At 44.6% G+C, this 19453-nt stretch overlaps 2 protein-coding genes and 1 long non-coding RNA gene across 4 annotated transcripts in view; 1 reads left to right on the top strand and 2 right to left on the bottom strand.

Annotated features, from left to right (window-relative positions):
• Positions 1 to 782: 782 nt before the first annotated feature.
• Positions 783 to 10968, bottom strand: STBD1 (starch binding domain 1). 2 transcript variants are annotated; one of them, XM_027598835.2, is made up of 4 exons: positions 10846 to 10968; positions 4571 to 4791; positions 2520 to 2699; positions 783 to 2402 (listed from the first exon to the last, which is right to left on the bottom strand). In XM_027598835.2, exons 1-4 carry the CDS (start codon positions 10902 to 10904, stop codon positions 1840 to 1842), a joined length of 1023 nt encoding a protein of 340 aa, XP_027454636.1. In that variant the 5' UTR covers positions 10905 to 10968; the 3' UTR covers positions 783 to 1839. The 2 variants fall into 2 exon arrangements, with proteins under 2 accessions (XP_027454636.1, XP_027454635.1); XM_027598834.2 differs by having other exon boundaries at positions 783 to 2699.
• Positions 4776 to 16625, top strand: LOC113924704. The gene is made up of 3 exons (XR_003520777.2): positions 4776 to 5291; positions 5896 to 6363; positions 14507 to 16625. It is a non-coding gene; the product is annotated as an uncharacterized LOC113924704 (long non-coding RNA).
• Positions 16626 to 16678: 53 nt separating this feature from the next.
• The window catches only part of FAM47E (family with sequence similarity 47 member E), a 33983-nt gene continuing 31208 nt past the window's right edge, over positions 16679 to 19453 (bottom strand). Inside the window, 1 exon segment of the mRNA XM_027598833.2 lies at positions 16679 to 18145. Coding sequence (XP_027454634.1) covers positions 18080 to 18145 — 66 coding nt within the window. The 3' untranslated portion in view covers positions 16679 to 18079.

Here is a 19453-nt window from a genome sequence, read left to right as displayed (position 1 = left end):
CAGCCTTCTCAACTGTATGGTGTCTGTGAGAGCAGATGGCCTTAGGCCCAGCAGCGCTGATGATCAGCGAAGTCCTCCGGTTTCTCCTCCAAATGGCAGCATTACACTCTAAGCCTGTCGGTCTTACAACACTCTTTTAAAATACAAAGTTTGATATTCTATGTATCTCTTACATCAGTTGGTTTTACTGAAAGATTAATTTTTATTTCATCAGGTAATGATAAGATTGCTAGTGAAAGAACTCTAAAGATACTTTTATTGTAAACTGTTTTACCTTTAATTTTACCAGATAGAAATGTTGGGCATTCTGTGAAGTAACAGTAAATGCCCTCTGAAGACCTTACTGGTAGAATGTGAAATTCATTCTGAAGAATATAAAAAGTATATGTGAATTTAACATGCAAGTGCTGCATGAGCCAAAAACTGTCCTGTTCTTTTCAGCACTTCCTAATACCATTTTCCATTGGGTTTATGCTCTTCTCAGCAAAGACCACCTGTAACTAGGCTTAAACGCTGTGTTTCGCCAAAAGATGTTATACTTATTACAAGTTGTTTTAACATAAAAATTCAAGTACAGGCACGCATAATGTCCTTCCAAACAAAGGCAAAGTTTGTTTTTTTAAATCTAAAATGTTTTCTCCAAAGAGAGGAGAAAAATGGACCCCTCTTGCCTCTGATGTTTGCTTTTTTTCTACATGTCTGTTATTAGTGGAGGAAAATATTTTATTTTACATCTAAGCTATTATAGTACTAAGGTTTAGACAAGTAATTCAGACACTGAATAAAGATAGTAAAACTCAGATTTTATTTGTTCAGTTATAATAAAGTTTAAATATTTTATTTCTTCTCAGAACAAAGATGTACTTCTGTATCACTGTCCTGTTATAATTTTGTTGCCCAAGATAGCTACTGGTCTGAAAGGAGAGGGCAGGAGAAATGACTGCTATGGACCAGTCCATCTGTCAGTCCAGACCCGTGAGAGAGGAGGGGCAAAGGGAGAGACGGTCCTACAAAGGCCCTAGACATAAATTACAGCTGTGTCCCCCCCTGCAGTCAGGCTGCACCTGGACCTCCCAGGCCTCTAGGAGCATCACGCAGGACACCTCACGCAGCCTACACCTTAATGGCATTCCTGTTCCCTCTACTTGTGGGCTCCTCCCAATGACCGACTCTGACTAGGCCCCTTGTTTCTACACCAGTTTGCCATCATTAAGACAAAGACTTACTTGCTACCTTCAAACAACAGCTAGCAGGTAAAATCAAGCAAAAAAAAAAAAACAAAACAAAAAAAACACTGGGAAGTCTTCACATCCTTGCTATTCATATTTGTGACCAGATATTTCTGATCACAGTTGCATATGGCATTAATTATTTTTAAATATAAAGTGTGCATGTAGTAAAGAGAGAGTTTCTCCAGTTGTACCAATAGGAAAGCAGCTCTTTTCAAATGAGGCTTGCTTCACTCCCTGGGCTTAAAGATCAGCCAGAGGCTCAAGCTTGAACCCTGTGCAGCTGGGTGGTTTGTATGTGTCCTGGCCAGTCCACACCTGAGGTGTGGCCAAGTCATGCCCCAAGAGGACCAAGCCCTGAAGTAATGATGGATCAGCAAAAATCCACCCATCAATGCCACGGGGGAAAAAAAGGCCACGCTCACTGAAAGCATTACCTACATATATATATACTTCTGCACATTAGACAAAAACCACTGGCAAATTTGAAACAACGCCGATGGCTAAATTTGGAGTTCTACTTCCTTTATTTAAAATTATTCAGTGTGCTCTGCAAACTTAGCTTTTTCCAGATTCTGCAACAGCCTCTCTGGTACTTTGAAACACTGAATCAGTGAATCCCCCACCACTTCTGAACCATTTTATCCTCATGGCCAGTGTCGAGGAACCTATTGTTGCATTCTTCCCAGCGGGTAATCTCCCCATTGTCTACCACTACAAACTTCCATTCCACCACCGTATCTGCGGGCAGGGGCACAGAACGAAACCAGAACCCATCCTTGCTACGCTGCAGTACGATGTAGGCCTTCCACCTCCCAAGACTCTCGTGGTCTCCGGTTATTGCAACGAATTGCGTGCCAGTGCTTGTGATATAATGCACCTGGAACCCGACACTGACTCGCTGAGACCCTGAAGACACCGCTGCTACCTTTTTTCGGCTCACATCCACTTCCGGACCTCTTGGTTCCATAATAGTGCTTCTGCCACAGTCCATTCCCTGGTTTGGGCTTAACACTGGAGCCTCAAGACTGCCACCCAAACCAGCATCTCCCCAAGATGAGTGCCTGGACACCGTTTCCCAGTCCTCATTGTCGGCCTGGTCCTGATTGCTCAACTGTGCAAGGCTCACTTCTTTGGCTCTGTCAATGACCAGGTTGCTAGAATACAACTTTTCTGCAAAACAGGAAGCTACTTTAGCAAGTGCCTCTTGTCCTTTCTGGAATCCCCATCCTCCTATAGGAGATTCAAGGCTTTCATTTCTTGAAACTTCAGAGTAACCCCGAGAGTTACCAGTCTCCGATGTAGCTAGAGATTCTGTGTCTGGAAACTGTCCAGAAGGAACATGATCTCTTGAACTGTCACAATCACTGTCTTTTCCAGAAGGACTCTGCAGTCTCCATGCTGCATCCTGCAAGTTACCATGGCCTTTGATCTCCGAAACCAAACATCCATTGCTTTCTTGAAGATGCTCTAAAAAACCAAAGGGAAAATGTCAATAGTGTTAGGCAGTTCTTGTGAGAAACAAGGCTGCGAAAATAGGTTTAGTTATTGAAGACTTTACCACTAATCTAGCTGCAGCTCACAAAATCCGTCTTGATTCAAAATAAGTACTTAATTACGGAGTTCAGACACTAACTGAACCAACAGTGTACTCTGAGAATATGCATGCATACCCAGCAATAAAAGGCACATCAGGGTGCCCCACAAGAGTGTAAATGAAGTGGCAAGTTGTGGAGGCAGCCTTGTAACCCTGTGCTGGTCCTCGATCTCCGCAGTCCAGGCCATGTTGGCATGAGGCCATGTTGTTCAGCTTCCATCATCAAAAAATGCTGTTCCACTGTGGGGCAAAGGTCCTCATGGCTACCCCACGGACCCTAAGAGTACACTTGTACTCCTAGGAACTGCATGCAGACCGGGGATCAGCTCTCACACATGTGGGCAGATACAAAGCACGGCAGCAAATCACTGGGTAAGAATTGGGAGTGATGGTGGGAAGAGAGGGCTGGTTTCTCCTTGCCAACCCCATATGCAGCAGGAACCTCTTCAACAAAAGGTAGGCTTTTTACATCGCCTCCCATTTTACACTTTAAAAAAAAAAATGTTCTTACAGTGCACAATCCAAGCTCCCTAAAGGGTCAGTTTCCTTCTTGGCCACCTTACCAACAGTCCGAATAGCTCCCTACAAGATCGAAATCTCCAAAGTCATACAGTCAGCACAGATGGGGGTTTTCTCTTGGGGTTGGGGGTTGGCCTTGTTTAATATATTACCTCTTTTTAATGGTGGCGTTGTGAGACATAAATATTACCCTGAATTCCCAGTTTTCCAACCTAAAACATGAGGCTGGCTTTCAGAAGAAGATAAATGAGCTCTTCGCTCATCTCAAACCAATCCCAAGAAAAGCACAGAAGCAGATTTTCAAATGGTTACACGTGAACACATACTCCACTAAAAATAAAGTTCCCAGATGTCATTTTCACCGTTCGGCTGGAGTCCAGGCATGGGCAGCTGGCCAAGGGAGGGCACTGGAAGCTAAGGGTTTCTGCCAGTGCTCTTACTTTGGCTAGTACACAGTCGCTGACATGTACACACATAAACCTGGATGTCAATTCTACTCATCGGTGTCGGGTCCCCTAATACGTAGGTCCCTTCCCGGGGTATTAGACAACCCTGCGCTGTCGGGGCCCACAGCTCTGAAATGGGTGGCCAGCATGCAGCCTTAAGGCTTCAGCTGAGGCCGTCATGACCAGAGTCCAACCTGAACTTCCTGACAGAAGCGTCCAGATAGCGGGAGGTGCTCACAGCCTGGGTGTTCCCAAACCGGGCTCTTCCAAGGGGTGAGGGATGGGAGGACGTGAGGCTATGGGATTGGGACTGAGAAAGTGTCCCTGCTCGGTCGGAGACTGAAGAGGGTTGTAGGATCCCCCAGAACCTAAGCACTCCTTTTGTAAGGCCCGGAAGGGGCGCCGCCGCTGCAGCCGCCCGCACTGCGCCAAGCGCCGCCAAGCGCAGGAGCCCATCCCCCCCCCCGCCCCGCCCCGACCCGGCCGGAGGGGCAAGACAGGTCCTCCTGGGCGGGCGCCGGGCGCAGAGACTCTGCCGGGCGCTGCCTTCGGACGATGGGCCAGGGAACCTCCGGGGCTTCCGTGGAGGGCGAGTAACCTGCCCGGCGCGTGCGCTCCGGGGAAAATGCGAGGCGTGGGGAGGGTCGTGCCCCGGGCAGGGGAGGCTAGTCCGCGGGGAGGGGCCGCGAGAAAAACTCCAGGTGGGTTTTTTTTTCCTCTCTCGGTGAACTTCAAAGCTCCCTGGCAGATCTGCCCTCGAGACGTGGGAGGAAGAATACCTGGTTTGGTGACCAGCTCCCGCCTGGAAGGTCCAGGGCTCAGTCCCCCGGCGCCACCCTGATCGCCTCCCGGAGCCGCAGCGTCCCCAAGAGGGGCGTCCTTCTGCTCCGCGTCGCTCTCCTTCCCCGTGTCCCGCAGCAGCCACACGAAAATCGCTCCGGCCAGGCCCCCTCCGACCAGCAGGGCGGACCAGACGGCGCCCATGGCTGAGAGGCTGCAGCTGCGGGAGGCAACCGCGACCGGGACGGGGGCTCGGGTCACACAAACAGAGCCACACCTACCCCGCCCGCCCCAGCCTTCTACGGTCCCCGCGGCCGGCGCTCCTGCGCGGGGCCCAGCCCTCGGCGACTAATACTCAACTTTCCCAGCCCCGCCCCACTGCCCGCCCCGGGGCTGCAGTCCCAGGCTCCCGCCGGGCGGAGACTCGACCGCCTCCTTTTCCAGCATGTTCATTCCCGACCCCGCCCGTGGCTGGCGGGTGCGTGGGTGCTCCGTTCCCCGTGTGGCCCGCGCGCGGAGAGAGCCCAAGTGCGCCCCGCTGCCGCGCGCCCGCCGGGCCTTGCCCCGCCGCCCTTCCTTCTCGCTCCAGCTGCCCGTAAGGCCGGCTCCGGCTTCGGCCTGCGCGGGGCACCTTGGCGCCTCCTCCCCGTGGACTGTCAGCCGCGGCGCGGCCAGCGACGGACGGAGGCTTCCGGGAACTTAGACGCGGGAGAGGCCGACGTGCGTCGGGGAGGCGCGGGCTTGGGCTCTGGCTGGAGGGGTAGCGGGCCGGGTCGGGTGGGGCAGGCGGGGAGCGCAGCGGACTGCGGGCGGGGAAAGCCCTTTCGGCCGCCAGTTAGCCGCGCCGAGCTTCCCCCCCCCAGCCTCCGCCACCCCCTGGTAAAATAAAAGGATTGGCCTGAGACCCAGCCATCTATCCGTGCCAGTCACTTCAACCACATCCAGCCGTTGCTTCTTCCTCGACCTCTTGGGGGGGGGGGGGGGGTTGCAAAACGCGTGCCCTCTTGTCTGGACTGGATGTTGCCCAAAGACAAGCTCCTACAGATGGGTTTATTAATAAAAACAGCAACCCGTTCTGTTAAGCGCTGTGTGCCAGGTAATGTATGTGTTTCATTTGATCCTCACAAGTCACCCAACATGGGAGCTAAGTGAGAATTAGACACAGCCCCTGACCCGGTTCCCGGAGGGCTGGTGCGAGCCTCCCTCGGGTCACAACTCCTACAGTCCTAAGGGAGGGGGGAGGGGGACGGGGCCTCTCTTCCTGGGCGCTAACAGATAGCTCAACCCCAGCTCCCTGAGGCCTGACTCCCTGTCTTCTCCCCAGGCCCGCTGCTTGCCCTGCCTCCCTCATCTCGGAGGAAGTGGCGACCACATCCTTCCCCAGGGCTGGCACACCAACAACTTGGAGTCGTCCTCCGCTCTCCTTTCTTCCCCTCTCCCAGTAGGCAGAAAGTAGCAAACTCACACTCCTTCTTCAAACTACTGTATGAAGAATTCTACTACTCTTCTGTGACACCCTGGTCTGCCACCAGCATCTCTCACTTGGATTACTGCCTTCATCTCCCTCTGCTCTCCCTGCTTCCACCCTGGAGACCCTACAGGCTACTTTCCAAAGCAGCAGTCGGGATGATTGGTAAAACATCCCCTGAGCCTCTGCCCAGGACCGTCCAATTGCTCTGTAGCTCATGACAAAAACACCTTGTTAGTTCGAAGCTTCCTCAGGAGCTTCTCAAGTGTGATCTGAAGCCGGCGCTAGTGTGGCTTGGAGACCCAGGCAAACCACTCCAGATTGGTAGGTGGCAATTTCAGTAAGCAGGGGAATTGGGGGCTTGTCTTGGGCCCCGAAAGTTGAGTGGATGAGTCTGCAGACATGCATCCAGATAGCTATCCTTTCTCGCTCACCCTCTCCAGGTGTTTGCACAAGGCTCAGCTGCCCTGTGAGCCCTTCCCTGATAATCCCAATTTTAATTACAACCCCCTCCCCCCATAACCTTCTTTGCTTTATTTTTCTGTAGCATTTAGGGCATCATTTCTTTTTTTTTTTTAAGATTTGATTTATTTATTTGAGAGGGAATGTGAGCCAGAGAGAGCACAAGCGGGGGGAGGGGCAGAAGGAGAAGCAGGCTCCCCGCTGAGCAGGGAGCCCAATGTCAGACTGGATCTGATCATGACCTGAGCTGAAGGCAGACGCGCTTAACCGACTGAGCCACCCAGGCGCCCTAGGGCATCACTTCTAATACACTGTAAAATCCATGATTTGTTCTGGTTGATTTCTTTCTTTATCCTCAGATAAACTACCTGAAAGGAGGGTTTATTGTCCTTTGTCTTCTGCTAAATTCCTGGCACCTAGAGCATTCCCAGAGTGGTCCCTCAAAAAGTACAGGTTAAGTGAATGGATTAAAAGCTCCATGTATTCCCAGGCTGGAGCTTAATGCCATCTTCTTTATATAGGTTCTATTTGCATTTTTTGGCACAATGTAGATGCTACTTCTTTTCTGTCAAGTAGGTTTCATGTTTTAAACTAATTAGAATCAATGATGAACTTTTTAAAGACCTCGAAAATTTAAAAACCACTAGCAACCACCCATTCATCTCAATCCAGGCAGCTTTAAGATAAAAAAAAAATCTTGTGGTAAGTTGAAAATAATAAAAAGTGGTATCAAAGGTATATTTTTAAGAAAGTGAATGTCTTACTAATTCATTCGTAAGTCATAAGACTATTATAGATCTATTATATTAGAATATATATATATTATAGAATATATATATATATAGAATATATATACTATTATAGATCTATTATAATAGAATTTTGTAGAAAATTTTAGAATTATTCTCCTTTTGTCAAAATAAAACTTGATGTCATAGGACATGGGACAAGGACGTAGGACGTCCTTGAATTTTACAAATTCTAAAGCCAATAGAGTGGTTTTATGAATTGTATGAAAATTCTTGAACATTTTATTTCCTCACTGATAACTTTATGAGCTGCTCATTGGTCAAAGTTTCTTTATCAATGTGCTCACAAATGAAATCCCAGAGGATCTGTAAAATCATAGAGAGCAAACCCCACTATCCATTTCTAATAACTAGAAGGTTCTTAGTAAAGATTTACTGTTGTCATCAATTGCTATTTATTAAACATATAACCAATAAATGATGCAGTTCTTTCCACCCATCATAACTCTTTTTACTTTGTATCAGCTTTCTCATGCAACATTTTAAAAGAACATTATTTGGCCTTCCTTTTGGCTTTTCTAAACTTAAATGTTGACTCATTGATCTCTGTGTTGCTCCTTTAAAAAGAAAAAAAAAGCAATACTCCACTCACTACCGTATTTCTTGGAAGTCTGTGGCTACATAATCTAAAAACATGCTTCCCGCACTAATAGTACCATGTTTATCACTATACGGGTGAAAATAGTGTTGCCTTTATGTGGAAGTCTTTGAGCCTAGAGAGAAAGAAACAGAAAAGGAAAGCAGATTCAGTAGAAGCGGGAGGAAGATGATCCATTCTGCTGGGATGTGTTAAACTTGAGCCAAGAGCAGGCAGCTGGAACTGGGGGCATGTTGTTTAATGAGAGATTGGAAATTCCTCACAGAGAGGGGACAGTGAAATCTGTGGTAGAGATTAACGTTACAAAGGGAAATCAACGTGCTTCAGCCATTGGCATAATTTCAAGAAGACAGATTGGAAAGCTGCCTCCCTATGGCTACTTACATTGCTATTATGTCTTTATATTACATTTTAGGGGTCATAATGTAATGCCCATTTTCTAATTGGTTACTATTCTATTAAATAGAGTAGAAATAGATAGATATAGATATGGATGGATATTTGAAGGTTTTATATATGTCATATATATATATATATCTCATATATATGTAACTTAAAAATGTCCAATATGCATATTAGGGAGGCAGTGATGGACTTCTAAAGGCCACTTATATTTATATTTATTTTTACTTATATATAATGTTAATATTTATATCTATATGTATGTGTATACTTTTATGTAACATTTTTTTCTTTAACTTCATGCAAGAAAAGATTTCTCCCTCCTGTGTGTGTGAAGACAAAACAATTAAAAGCAGCTTTGTCTGCAAGGCCAGGGGATTAAAGAGGTTGGGAGGGAAGAGTTAGGGAAGAGAGAGAATAAGGAGACTTGTTTCCAAAGTCCGTGCAAGAAGGTGGTGGGGAGGGGAGAACAGGGGTGGTGCTCAGCAGAATTTAAGGAGATAGAGGACTAAAAAGAAATGGTTGGATTTGACCTATACGAGGTCTTCGGTGACTTCAGTATTTGTGAGGGTATGCACTCTGTTTTGGAAGGCTGAGGTATAAATGGGGGGAAGGCTATGAAGTCCAACTGTCATAGGTTAGCCTTCTCAAGAAATCTGGAGGCAAAGGGTAGGAGAGAAATAGAAGTGTCCCTTAAGACCAGAACAAGGTCCAAAGGAAGTTCTTTCAGACCAAGAAAGACCTACCTGGGCATGACTGTAAGGAGGAAAGAGCCAGTGAAGACTGAAAATTAATAAAAGGAAACTTCCTTTAAAATGGAGAAGCAGGAGCTCTCTCAGCCTACCACCTGTGGTCATTCGCGGACCCAACAGGAAGAGAAGGACCCAGCAGTGATTCTACTTGAGTGCCTACTGCACTAGCCCAGCAGGAGGAAGAAATGTTTCTCCTTCCGCAGCAATAGTCCAGCCAATGAGAGACTGTCACAACTCAGCCAAGGAAAAGCCATTATGCTTCCACTTCCCAGTTTCCTCCAATGGACCTTTTGTTATTAATAGACCTCCCAGCTGCCCCCCTTTCCTCTATGAAAGGGTGTTTCTCTTCTTTGTTCTTTAGACCAGCCTCTGGTTTTGCTGGCTTTGATTGTTTCACATTGCAGTTCTCGACTATTCCAGAATAAACCCATTTTGCTGGTAAAGTAACTGGCAGTGTTGGTTTTAAGGCTAAGACCACACCCGAAGATGTGAGGACAAGCTTCATGGGAATCGCATAAGGGAAGGGGAAGCTGGTTCCAGACCACCAGGGGAAGGGCTGGCCTGCGATGAATGAAGGAGAGGAAACAGGCATGCAAAGAGGAAAGAATGAACAGAAGAAACATTTTGAGGTACACAGGAGGCAGGGAGTGACGTTATCAGCTGAGTGAGAGAAAGGAGGTCCAGCTGAGGTTTGAAGGAAAGCAGAGGAAATCGCCACTGGGAGAAGAGATCACCTGTTGGGAGGCCTGTCCCTCCTGGGTCGTGTTGAGTCTTCAGTCCTGGGCTCTGCTGTGCTCCCTTCCCCAACCTTCCAGGGCCCTCACCCCCACCCAGGCCCCACCTAACTGTCCAGCCGACCAGACAACCGCTTCCCAGTTCCTGTCTGCACCTCCCTCTCCTCTGGCTGTGATCCACTCTGCAGCCACTCCAGACTTAATCCTCCTACAGAGCAGCTCCCCACAGGGCATCTCCTGGGTCTACCAGATTAACTTCAACCCCACTGTAGCCTTCAAGGTCTCTATGACACAGTTCCAAGGACCACTCCAGGCCATTCTCTTACCATTGATCCGCACTCCAGCCAAACTGGGACTCTACCGCTGGAACCTTCACTCATTGGTCTAGAGATTTCCTAGAAGCCCCTTAACTTCCATGAAACCTCACCCCAGTCCACAATCCCGTTCCCCACCCCCAGCCCTCAAACTGATATGTCGGCAGACTTCAAAGAAAAGAATTACATATTGTAACTGTCTTAGAAACAAAATAGGTTTTCTGTGTTGGTATAATTATTTTCGTAGTTTATCTCATCCCCATACTAGATCATACATTCCTTGAGGGCCAGACTTCATTTGTTCTTTGTGTTCCCTGGAATGCAAAGTCTATTATCTAAGAGGCCTTTTAATTGTCCTTCTTTCATTGAATACCTCATGTATACTGGCACTAGGCTAAGTGCTTTATAAGGATGATCTCGTGTAATGCCCCGAGAGATGTAAGCTACCCAAGGTCACAAAGCTGCTGGGTGACTGAGCTGGGATTTGAGCCCAGTATTTGACCTCCCAGGACCCAGGCTCTGAAACTCTAGCTACACTGAATCCTCACGGCTGACTACTAAACCATCTCCAAATTTCAAAGCATACATTTTAGAGGTGAGTGTGCGAATGTGGATGTGTGACACCAGAGAATGCCTCTGGGTGGTATTCCAACATTTACAATGAATTTCAGCCTTGTTCCTAATTTATAATTGCTCTCTCTGCAAGCCATCGTCTCCTCAGGGAACGGTACTCACCGCCTCCAGCACCTGTCCACTGCTGTCAAGCCTCCGGCTTCTGCTCCTCCCCAGAACATGAACCACAAGCCAAACCTCTCTGCAAAGCAGTCACATGGGAGCTGCCCAGTTTCAGATTTCACAGGGACATTTTCTAACTGCAAATGTTTGCAAACCCCTGACTCATCTTAGTTCCAGAATAGACTCAATGAGGAGATCTCTTCCGCGAAATGATGAAGCTTTCAGAGAAAAGGGAAATCTGTGTTGGGATATCCAGCTCACTGTACTGAAAGAAAGGTGGATTACAACTTTTTACACATATAAGGGTGGACTCTGGATGGAATAAAGCACTACCTGTAAATGGTAAAACTACTACAAAACTACAAAAACCACTAATAGCTAATTGAACAAAATCCAGGAGACTATCACTGTGATATTGCATAATATAGGAGGCCAAAACATTTCTTGACCTTATGAAAATAAGGCTAATCATTGAAGGATGCCATAGACGAAGGTAGCAGACAGATCCAGATGGGGAGATTTTTGTGTTATTAAAACTGACAAGGGATTAATATGTGGATCTATAGGGACTTCTGGGTGGCTCAGTAGGTTAAGCGTCTGCCTTCAGCTCAGGTCATGATCCCAGGGTCCTGGGATGGAGTCCCGCATCGGGCTCCTTTCTCAGCAGGGAGCCTGCTTCTCCTTCTGCCTGCCGCTCCCCCCTGCTTGTGCTCTCTCTCTCTCTCTCTCTGACAAATAAATTAAAAAAATTAAAAAAAAAATGTGGATCTATAATGAACTCCAACAGATTGCCAAAAATTGAAAACAAAAACTAAACTCCAATGTAAAATGAATAGGGGATGCTTTTCCCTGGGGTCTAGAACAGTGCCTGGAACATAAAAGGCATGTACAGTAATTTTTGGTTAAATAAATGAATGGCTAGCAAAAAGGTGCAGGAATACTGGTAAACAGATAAATGCAAATTAAAACGATATTATACCATTTTACATCCAAATATTAGAAAGAAGATGTGATGTTGCCAGTGAGAATAAACAGGTAGAAACAATCTGGAGAATAATCTGGAAGAATTTTGTGAAATTTAAGTATTCATATACCCCATGACACAGTAATCCCACTCCTGAACATGTGTGGCCCAGGGAAAATTTTGCACAAGACACACAGTGTTATTTGGGGCAACAGTAAGTTTAAGGCCACCGAGCTGCCCATCATGGGGAAATAGCTAAGTAAAACATAGTGGATGCCTATGAAATATGATGCAGTAGCCAGACCAATGAACTAGAACTACACATTGCAACATAATTAAATCCTAAATACATGAGGGTGACAAAGGGTAAGAAACAATAAGATTTCTAGTACAATAACATTTATGTAAGTTGAAAATAAACACTCAACACTACAGAGTTTCAAAACCATATGCATATTTAAGATCAAGTATTGAAACAGATTAGAGAGAGTAACTTTGGTGGGCAAAAGGATAGGAATGGTCATTGGAATAAAAGGAAAATGAATACATAACCAGAGAAAGGTCTTACACAGACATGTGAGGATAATAGCTCTGAACCAGGGCTTCTCAAACTTAAATCTACTAAATGCAGATTCCAATTCAGTAGATCTGGGGTGGGCCCCGGGGCTCTGCTTTTCTACTAAGCTGCCGTTGATACTGACCCCGTAAAGTTAACTGAGATCTGGAAGGTTGTTTATTATTTTTTTTTTTTTTTTTTGAGAGAGAGGGAGAGTGCATGTGTGGGTATTAGGGGGTAGAGGGCAGAGAGACAGCCTTAAGCAGTTTGGCCTGACCAAAACTTTATTTGAATTGAGCTGCAGCTCAAGATTCTTCTTCCCCCAATCCTCCTGCCTTCCCTCTCTCCTTCCACTGGCATTACACATGAGTCATAATCTAAAGCCTCTCCCTGTGTTCTCCTGCTCCCTCTCGTAGGAAATCTCTTCAACTTCTAATCCCATTGGTCATCTGCTCCTTGGCAGACCCAAACTAATGCAGCCTTCCTCGTCAGACAAATTCTCCCTATTCCCCTGTGTGCGAGGCTTTTCTCACCCTGCACTAAGACTCTGTAATGACCTTTGTGGAAATAATCTGGCAGGAGGTTGGGGTAGCCAATTCTCTTCATTCTCCAAGCTGGCAGTGTTTATGCCAATATAATTCTTCAAAAAACTTTGCAGGTCTCCTGTGGACCCAGTAAGTTGGGTCCACACCACAAACCCACACATCTCTTTGAGATAAGCCCTTCTCTGCCTTGAGATTCTCCTGAAAATCAACATCCTTCAGTTTCTTAGAAGCCCTATTGTTTGAGCGAGAGAATCTGTGAGGCAACCTTAAAAATTTTAGTAGAACTTTTGTCTGACTGAATGGTACTCAGAAGCATCACCGGCAGTCTTTCTGAGGTCTTAACAACGGATTTAACAATTACATCCTTGGGTTCACCTTTAGATCATGTTTTCCTGGAAATGTCCTTTTCTGTGTCCTTTTGGATTTAATCTTTGCTACAAATCATTTTTTAAGTTAAACATCATTTGTCATCTAAGAGGCTAGGAATTTTCAAAACCATAAAGTCCTGGTTCCTTTTTGTTTAACTGTCCTTATTTCAGCTTATCTATGTCCTCTTGCATTTTACTACAAGCAGCAAGAAGCAAGCAGTATCTTTAGTACCGTCAACACTCTGTATAAAAATCTCCTTAGTTTCATCACCCAGTTCATTACGTACCCTCTCTACTTCCCACCTTACTTCAGGTGACAGTATGGCTACACTTCCTGCTATTACATAACAAGGAGACCATTTCTTTCAATTTCCAAAGTGTTTACTTCATTTTCCTGCAAGCCTTTACTCACCAGCTCCTCAAAGTGCATGAGGCTTCTGCTAACAGTTTCTTCAAAGCTCTTCAAGTTTTCAGTAACACTGTCCTCAAAGTTCCTCTAGCTTCAACCCACTACCCAGTCCTCCTGCTCCCTTCCACATTTCAAGTTCTTGTCATAGCTGCATCCCACTTCCAGGCATTAAAATCTATATTGTTCTTCTATCGCTGCATAACAAATAATCCCTAAACTTAATGGCTTAACACAAGAATCATTAGAGTCAGGAATTCAGAAGCAACTTAGTTGGGTGGTTGTGGCTCAGGATCTCTCATGTCAGGATGTTGGTTGGGCTTCCACTCTCATCTGAAGTTTTCATGGGGCTGGAAGTTCCACTTCCAAGATGGCTCATTCACATGACTGTTTGCAGAAGACTCCCATTCCTTTCCTTGTGGGTCTTTCCATAGGTAGGATGGGTGTCCTCACAACATAACAGCTGGTCTCTCCCAGAGCAAATGATCCAAGTGAGAACAAGGAGGAAGCCACATTGTCTTTTGTGATTTAGTCTCAGAAATCACATGTCATTACTTCTTCCACATTCTGCTGCTAATAATCAAGTCTAGATACAGCCCATGCTCAGGGGGAAAGGAGTTACACACCACATTTTGAAGAGAGGAGCATCAAATAATTTGTGAACATTTTTAAAATAAACACAGGACCCCCCCCCCAAATCAGGGACTCTCTAAAGGACTTTCTAAAGAATTTCATGTCTTGCAGCTGTTGAACTGAGAGAGAAAGAGGGGGGAAATTGGACCCTTTTAATTTGCTGACTTAAAATATCATTTGAATCCACAGCTTTGCCAGATCTCTTTGGTGAAGATAGAGCATTCCTTGGGAAAGAGTGTGACCCTGAATGCTAAAATGTGAACACATGGAAAGATTCAGATGGCTTCTAGTTCCCTGAGCTCCCAAACCTATGGAAATACACTATTCAGATCTCCTGCTGCATGGAGTATGACTGACTGACACTCAGCAGCTGCCCACCCTTGCACCGAGGCCATGCTCCCGGGCTGCTCCCAATGGGGGAGCACGTGAAGTACCAAGGCAGGCCAGTTTTGGCAAGATGTGAGAATCCACCTTTGGCAACTTTGCCTTGAAGACTCCCCATTGGCCTGGCCACACCTTTATTTGAATTGTGCTGCAGCTCAAGATTCTTCTTCCCCCAATCCTCCTGCCTTCCCTCTCTCCTTCCACTGGCATTACACATGAATCATAATCTAAAGCCTCTCCCTATGTTCTCCTGATCCCTCTCCCCCCTTGAAATCTCTTGAACTTCTAATCCCGTTGTATCATCTGTTTCTTGGCAGACCTAAACTAATGCAGCCTTCCTCGTCAGACAAATTCTCCCCATCCCCTGTGTGTGAGGCTTTTCTCATCCTGCACGAAGACTCTGTAATGACCTTAGTGGACATAATCTGTCAGGAGGTTGGGGTAGCCAATTCTCTTCATTCTTCACCCCTAACATCTTTCCTAGCCTTGAATCATGCCATCAGTAATGTGCTAGAGACAGTCTGTACCAGATCACAAAAGTCAATTGAGAAATTTTCAGGAATTTCGTGAGCTGGTTGGTAAACACAGTCATTATTAAAACTTAAATGTACTTATAAATAAATTACATTAACAACAAAGGTAATAAAAACTCAAAAACTTATCACTCTCTAGTTATTAACAATATTTTATTAGTATCTATGCTCTTGAAGTTACTTACATCTCTTATGTCTGGGTGTTGGAAATAATATATAATGGTGTGCTGCTTGCACTTCTCTTTGGAGTTTGAAGGCCAGATTTAGATGTGCTGTTTCAGCTCATTTCTTCAGCCAGCTGAGAGGTGACAGCTTTGAGGGCAGCTTGAAGCAAGAGAAGGCTTGTAGCCGGTCCAGGAAGCTCTGCCCTCTGATCCAATGAATCCAGTGTACTTGAAACACCTGTGGCAGATTGGGCTGCTGCATGGAGCTTTGGCACGTCCAGGAAGGCAAAGCAGAGCACAGGCCCCCAGGGTTTTGCAGCCCAGTCGTGAACTCTGTGGCATATAACTGTTCTCCTTTTGAGAGGCCAATCTTGGTTTGTTGCCTGGCACCAATAAATACAGCAGCCTGATCATGAGGCATTAGGTAACCAAGCGACTGATGCCCTTTGTAAACTCAGGGTCATCTGATCCACCAAGCCATAAAGTCAGCTAACATTTAGTGTGTCTGAACAGTGTGCCAGGCACTGTTCCATGCACTTTACTTGTAACATTTCTTTTCATCTTCACCACAATTCTGGGAGGCAGTTCTGTTATTATTGCTATTATCCCTGCTTTGGCTGAGAAAACCGATACAGAGAGAGGATAAGTGATTTGCCACCTAGTCATATAGCTCATAAGTAGCAGAGCTTGGTTTGAACCCGGACCCTCTGGCCCCAAAGTCCACATGTTCAATTACCAAATTATATGGCTTCTTGTGATCGAGTGGAAGTTCTCTGTATAAGATTGGGCTTGAGCAGAAATTGAAGACACAACAGATTGCATGGTGTGCTCAGTCCTCGCATACTGCTGCTTTTCCTCCAGCGACACATCTGACCCAGGGATGCTCGCGAAGTCCAGAGGACTGAACAGACAACCTGCACAAGATGATGGCAGTGCCACAAGTGGATGCCACAACACTCTAGTCCAACTCAAGGCTGGCCCTGAAGAACAACTGAGGAGAATTCTCCAGTAGGCAGAATTTTTAACATTTCATCCTGTTGACCACTTTGTCTGAAAGGAGACATGGCCTGAGGTGCATATGTCACCTGTACTGGACAGTAACTGATGGTTTAGCTGGGTGGCCAGACTGGGAAGGTCACGAATGCAAGGCTGATGGTAACAAAGATGTCTGGGGAAGAGGCATTCAGGGGGTCTCTCAGAACGGATCCTCTAGAGTATGAAGATATGTGGTTCTTCATGAATACCTGCCGAAGGTCTCCACTGTAGAGGAAGCGCTCAATAATCACATAAAAAGGCTAACCTAGCCTTAGCATGTCAGCCTACATCTTTCCCCAGGCACTCCAACGGTGCCTAGTGATCTCATGAACAAAGTGGGCATGTGCGATGCGTTGAAAACATCAAGGAATTCTGAGAAAAGTGGTTTTACTGGAATAGCTACTTTTTCTGGATTTGGATTTGTGTTCCTGTTTAACAAACCTCTGGCCACACCAACATTCATAGATTTACTGAATGCTTTTTCACCACCATGGTATTCCACCCCACACTGGCTTTCACTAAGTAACGAATTTTACAGGAATGGGCTGACACTACTGGGTTCATGCTTCTATCATGTACTCCATCACCACAGAGGGCATGGCAAAGACTTGTTTCCAGCACAACTGCTATGTAGTCAGTCCAGCAGATTACTGAGATGAAATTGTGACAGACCCAGAGGATGAAAGGTCATCACCCAGAGATTTTGTATTTGAAGACAGATGCAGTCACTCACAAAACTTTGGGACTCAGCATTCTTTTAATAAATTCCCTTTTTGATTAAATTTTACAAAGTGGGTTTCATAGAGAAACATCTAGAAGGATGTATTCCAGTGAGTGAAGAGTGGTTATTTCTGATTCTGTAGGAATTAGTCACAATTTCTATATTCTGTTAGTTTATATTTTCTGATTTTCCTAACATGGACATTAACCTTTTTAACAAGAAATAATTTTTGGAAAATTAATTTAAAAATATATATCATCTTGAATTTCCATTAAACTTTATGACTTATGACCTTATCTTTAGGTATACATTTATTATCAAGACTAACATGCCTAAAAAGGGAAAAAACTTGAGTAAGCTTTATTCAAAGTTAAAGAAAATAATATTCTAAAGAAAGAATAAAGGTGGTGTTCACTCAAGACCAGGGAAAATAATACTATGGGAAAATGCAATAGGGTAATTCTGCCTTTTTTTTTTTTTAGGATTTTATTTTTAAGTAATCTCTATACCCAACATGGGGCTCAAACATGCAACTCTGAGATCAAGAGTCCCATGCTCCACCGACAGAGTCAGTCAGGTGCCCCAGAGTAATTCTGCTTTTATTTATGGTTTTATTTATTTTTTACAAATAGTTGATATAACTATGTAATATTGACAATGCTACAAAAGTGTGAGAAGACTATGTGTGACTATTGATCTCACCACTGATAGGATATATAAGATATTGATTAACAGAAGCAGACAGCCATTGTGAAATGTTTTTAAGTATTAAGTATGAACTTTATGGATGTTGCCAAGTCAAAGTTGTATGTTCATGAGACACTCATAAATTTTATTTAAGGTTTAAAATGAGACAGAGAAATAGCCAAGTATGTAGTAAATACAATTGGTCTAATCATCTTCCCAAGATTCTTCTATGCTTGAGTTATTTTACAGAAGTCTTATTACACTCACATTTATGTTCCTTCCTGATATACATCTTCTCAAGGAACTTTAAAAAAAAAAAGTAAACCTTCATTAGATTGGCAAACAAATATTGTACAGTCCTTCCTACAATCACTACCATACCCAAATTCACAATTTCACACTCTGACATATATCCTTCTAGTACTCAAAATCCCGTGTTGACAATTGGCCATGATAAATGTGGGACTTTGGAAGCTGTTTGTACAGCATCAGAAATACCTAAATCTAATTCCCATTTGTTCTGTGCCCAAGTCCAGCCCAGCTCAGCTCAGCAAAGCCTCGTGCTGCTCATCCCTTCTATTAAAAACCTGGGACCCATCTGTGTAGCAGACAGAATGAAGCTGACGGTAATGAATAGAGTAGATAATCCAGCAGCAGATACTAGAATGTGTATAAAGTACCTGTGCTCATGTAACATATATGAATGTGTATGTACAGAGTACACAGACCTCACGTGAATAAAAAGAGAATGAATGTTTATATATGTGTGTGTGTGTGTATACACATATACGCATATATATTTAAATAATGACATATTGAAAACATACTATATATATTAAATACATTTCCTCCTCTCTTTTAGTTGAAATGTTATTGATAAAATAGAGGATATAGGATGTAAGAATAAAGGAAGAAAATATATTCCAGGGTTTTGAATGACAGGCGTTCTCAGAGGACTCAGCTGTAGTCAGGGGCATTATCTCTCTCTAGTTAATGCAGCCAAAAGAGTGTAGCCGGTGTGTCAGGCATGCTTCTCTTTGCCCAAAATCGAACTAAATGTTCGTGAACAAAATGGATTAAACCAACAAGGAACAAATCAAAATTTTTTTAAAAAGTGTTCTGCCACTAAAAAAAGGTTAAGACAGACCTGAATTATTATAACAGCAAACAAGGAGATATATATATATATATATATATATATCTCCTATATATATGGTCCTTGGCAAGAGGAATATATGTATACATTTATATATACACATATATCACATAATTATATTTATGCTCAAGTATATTTACATATGTTGTAAAATATATAATATGTGCAATTAGGTAATTAGATAAAACATAATAAACATAGGGGTGCCTGGGTGGCTCAGTCAGTGAGTATCCAACTCATTTTCAGCTCAGGTCATGATCTCGGGGTCGTGAGATGGAGCCCCGTGTCAGTGGGAGTCTGCTTGGGATTCTCTTCCTCTCCCTCTGCCATTCATGGAAAAGAAGAAATCCAGGATTGCATTCCTGAACTTCATGTTGGCTGCACGGCTTCCTAAAGACACATGGGATGTGCACACAGAGGACACTGGATAAATGCATGACTCAATAGCTACAACTT

This window comes from Zalophus californianus, chromosome 2 (assembly GCF_009762305.2).
Source record: "Zalophus californianus isolate mZalCal1 chromosome 2, mZalCal1.pri.v2, whole genome shotgun sequence".
NCBI classification, from domain to species: domain Eukaryota; kingdom Metazoa; phylum Chordata; class Mammalia; order Carnivora; family Otariidae; genus Zalophus; species Zalophus californianus.
The sequence above is the reverse complement of the archived record's forward strand: the minus strand, read 5'-3'. Positions and strand labels throughout refer to the sequence as shown.

Excerpts from the sequence above, each read along its gene's own strand:
- STBD1 (XM_027598834.2), bottom strand. The coding sequence starts at position 10,904 with ATGTTCTGGGGAGGAGCAGAAGCCGGAGGCTTGACAGCAGTGGACAGG. Across the intron at positions 4,792-10,845 it reads GTGGACAGGTGCTGGAGGCG|CTGCAGCCTCTCAGCCATGG; the intron begins GTGAGTACCGTT and ends TGCCTCCCGCAG. Across the intron at positions 2,700-4,570 it reads GGAGCTGGTCACCAAACCAG|AGCATCTTCAAGAAAGCAAT; the intron begins GTATTCTTCCTC and ends TTGGTTTTTTAG.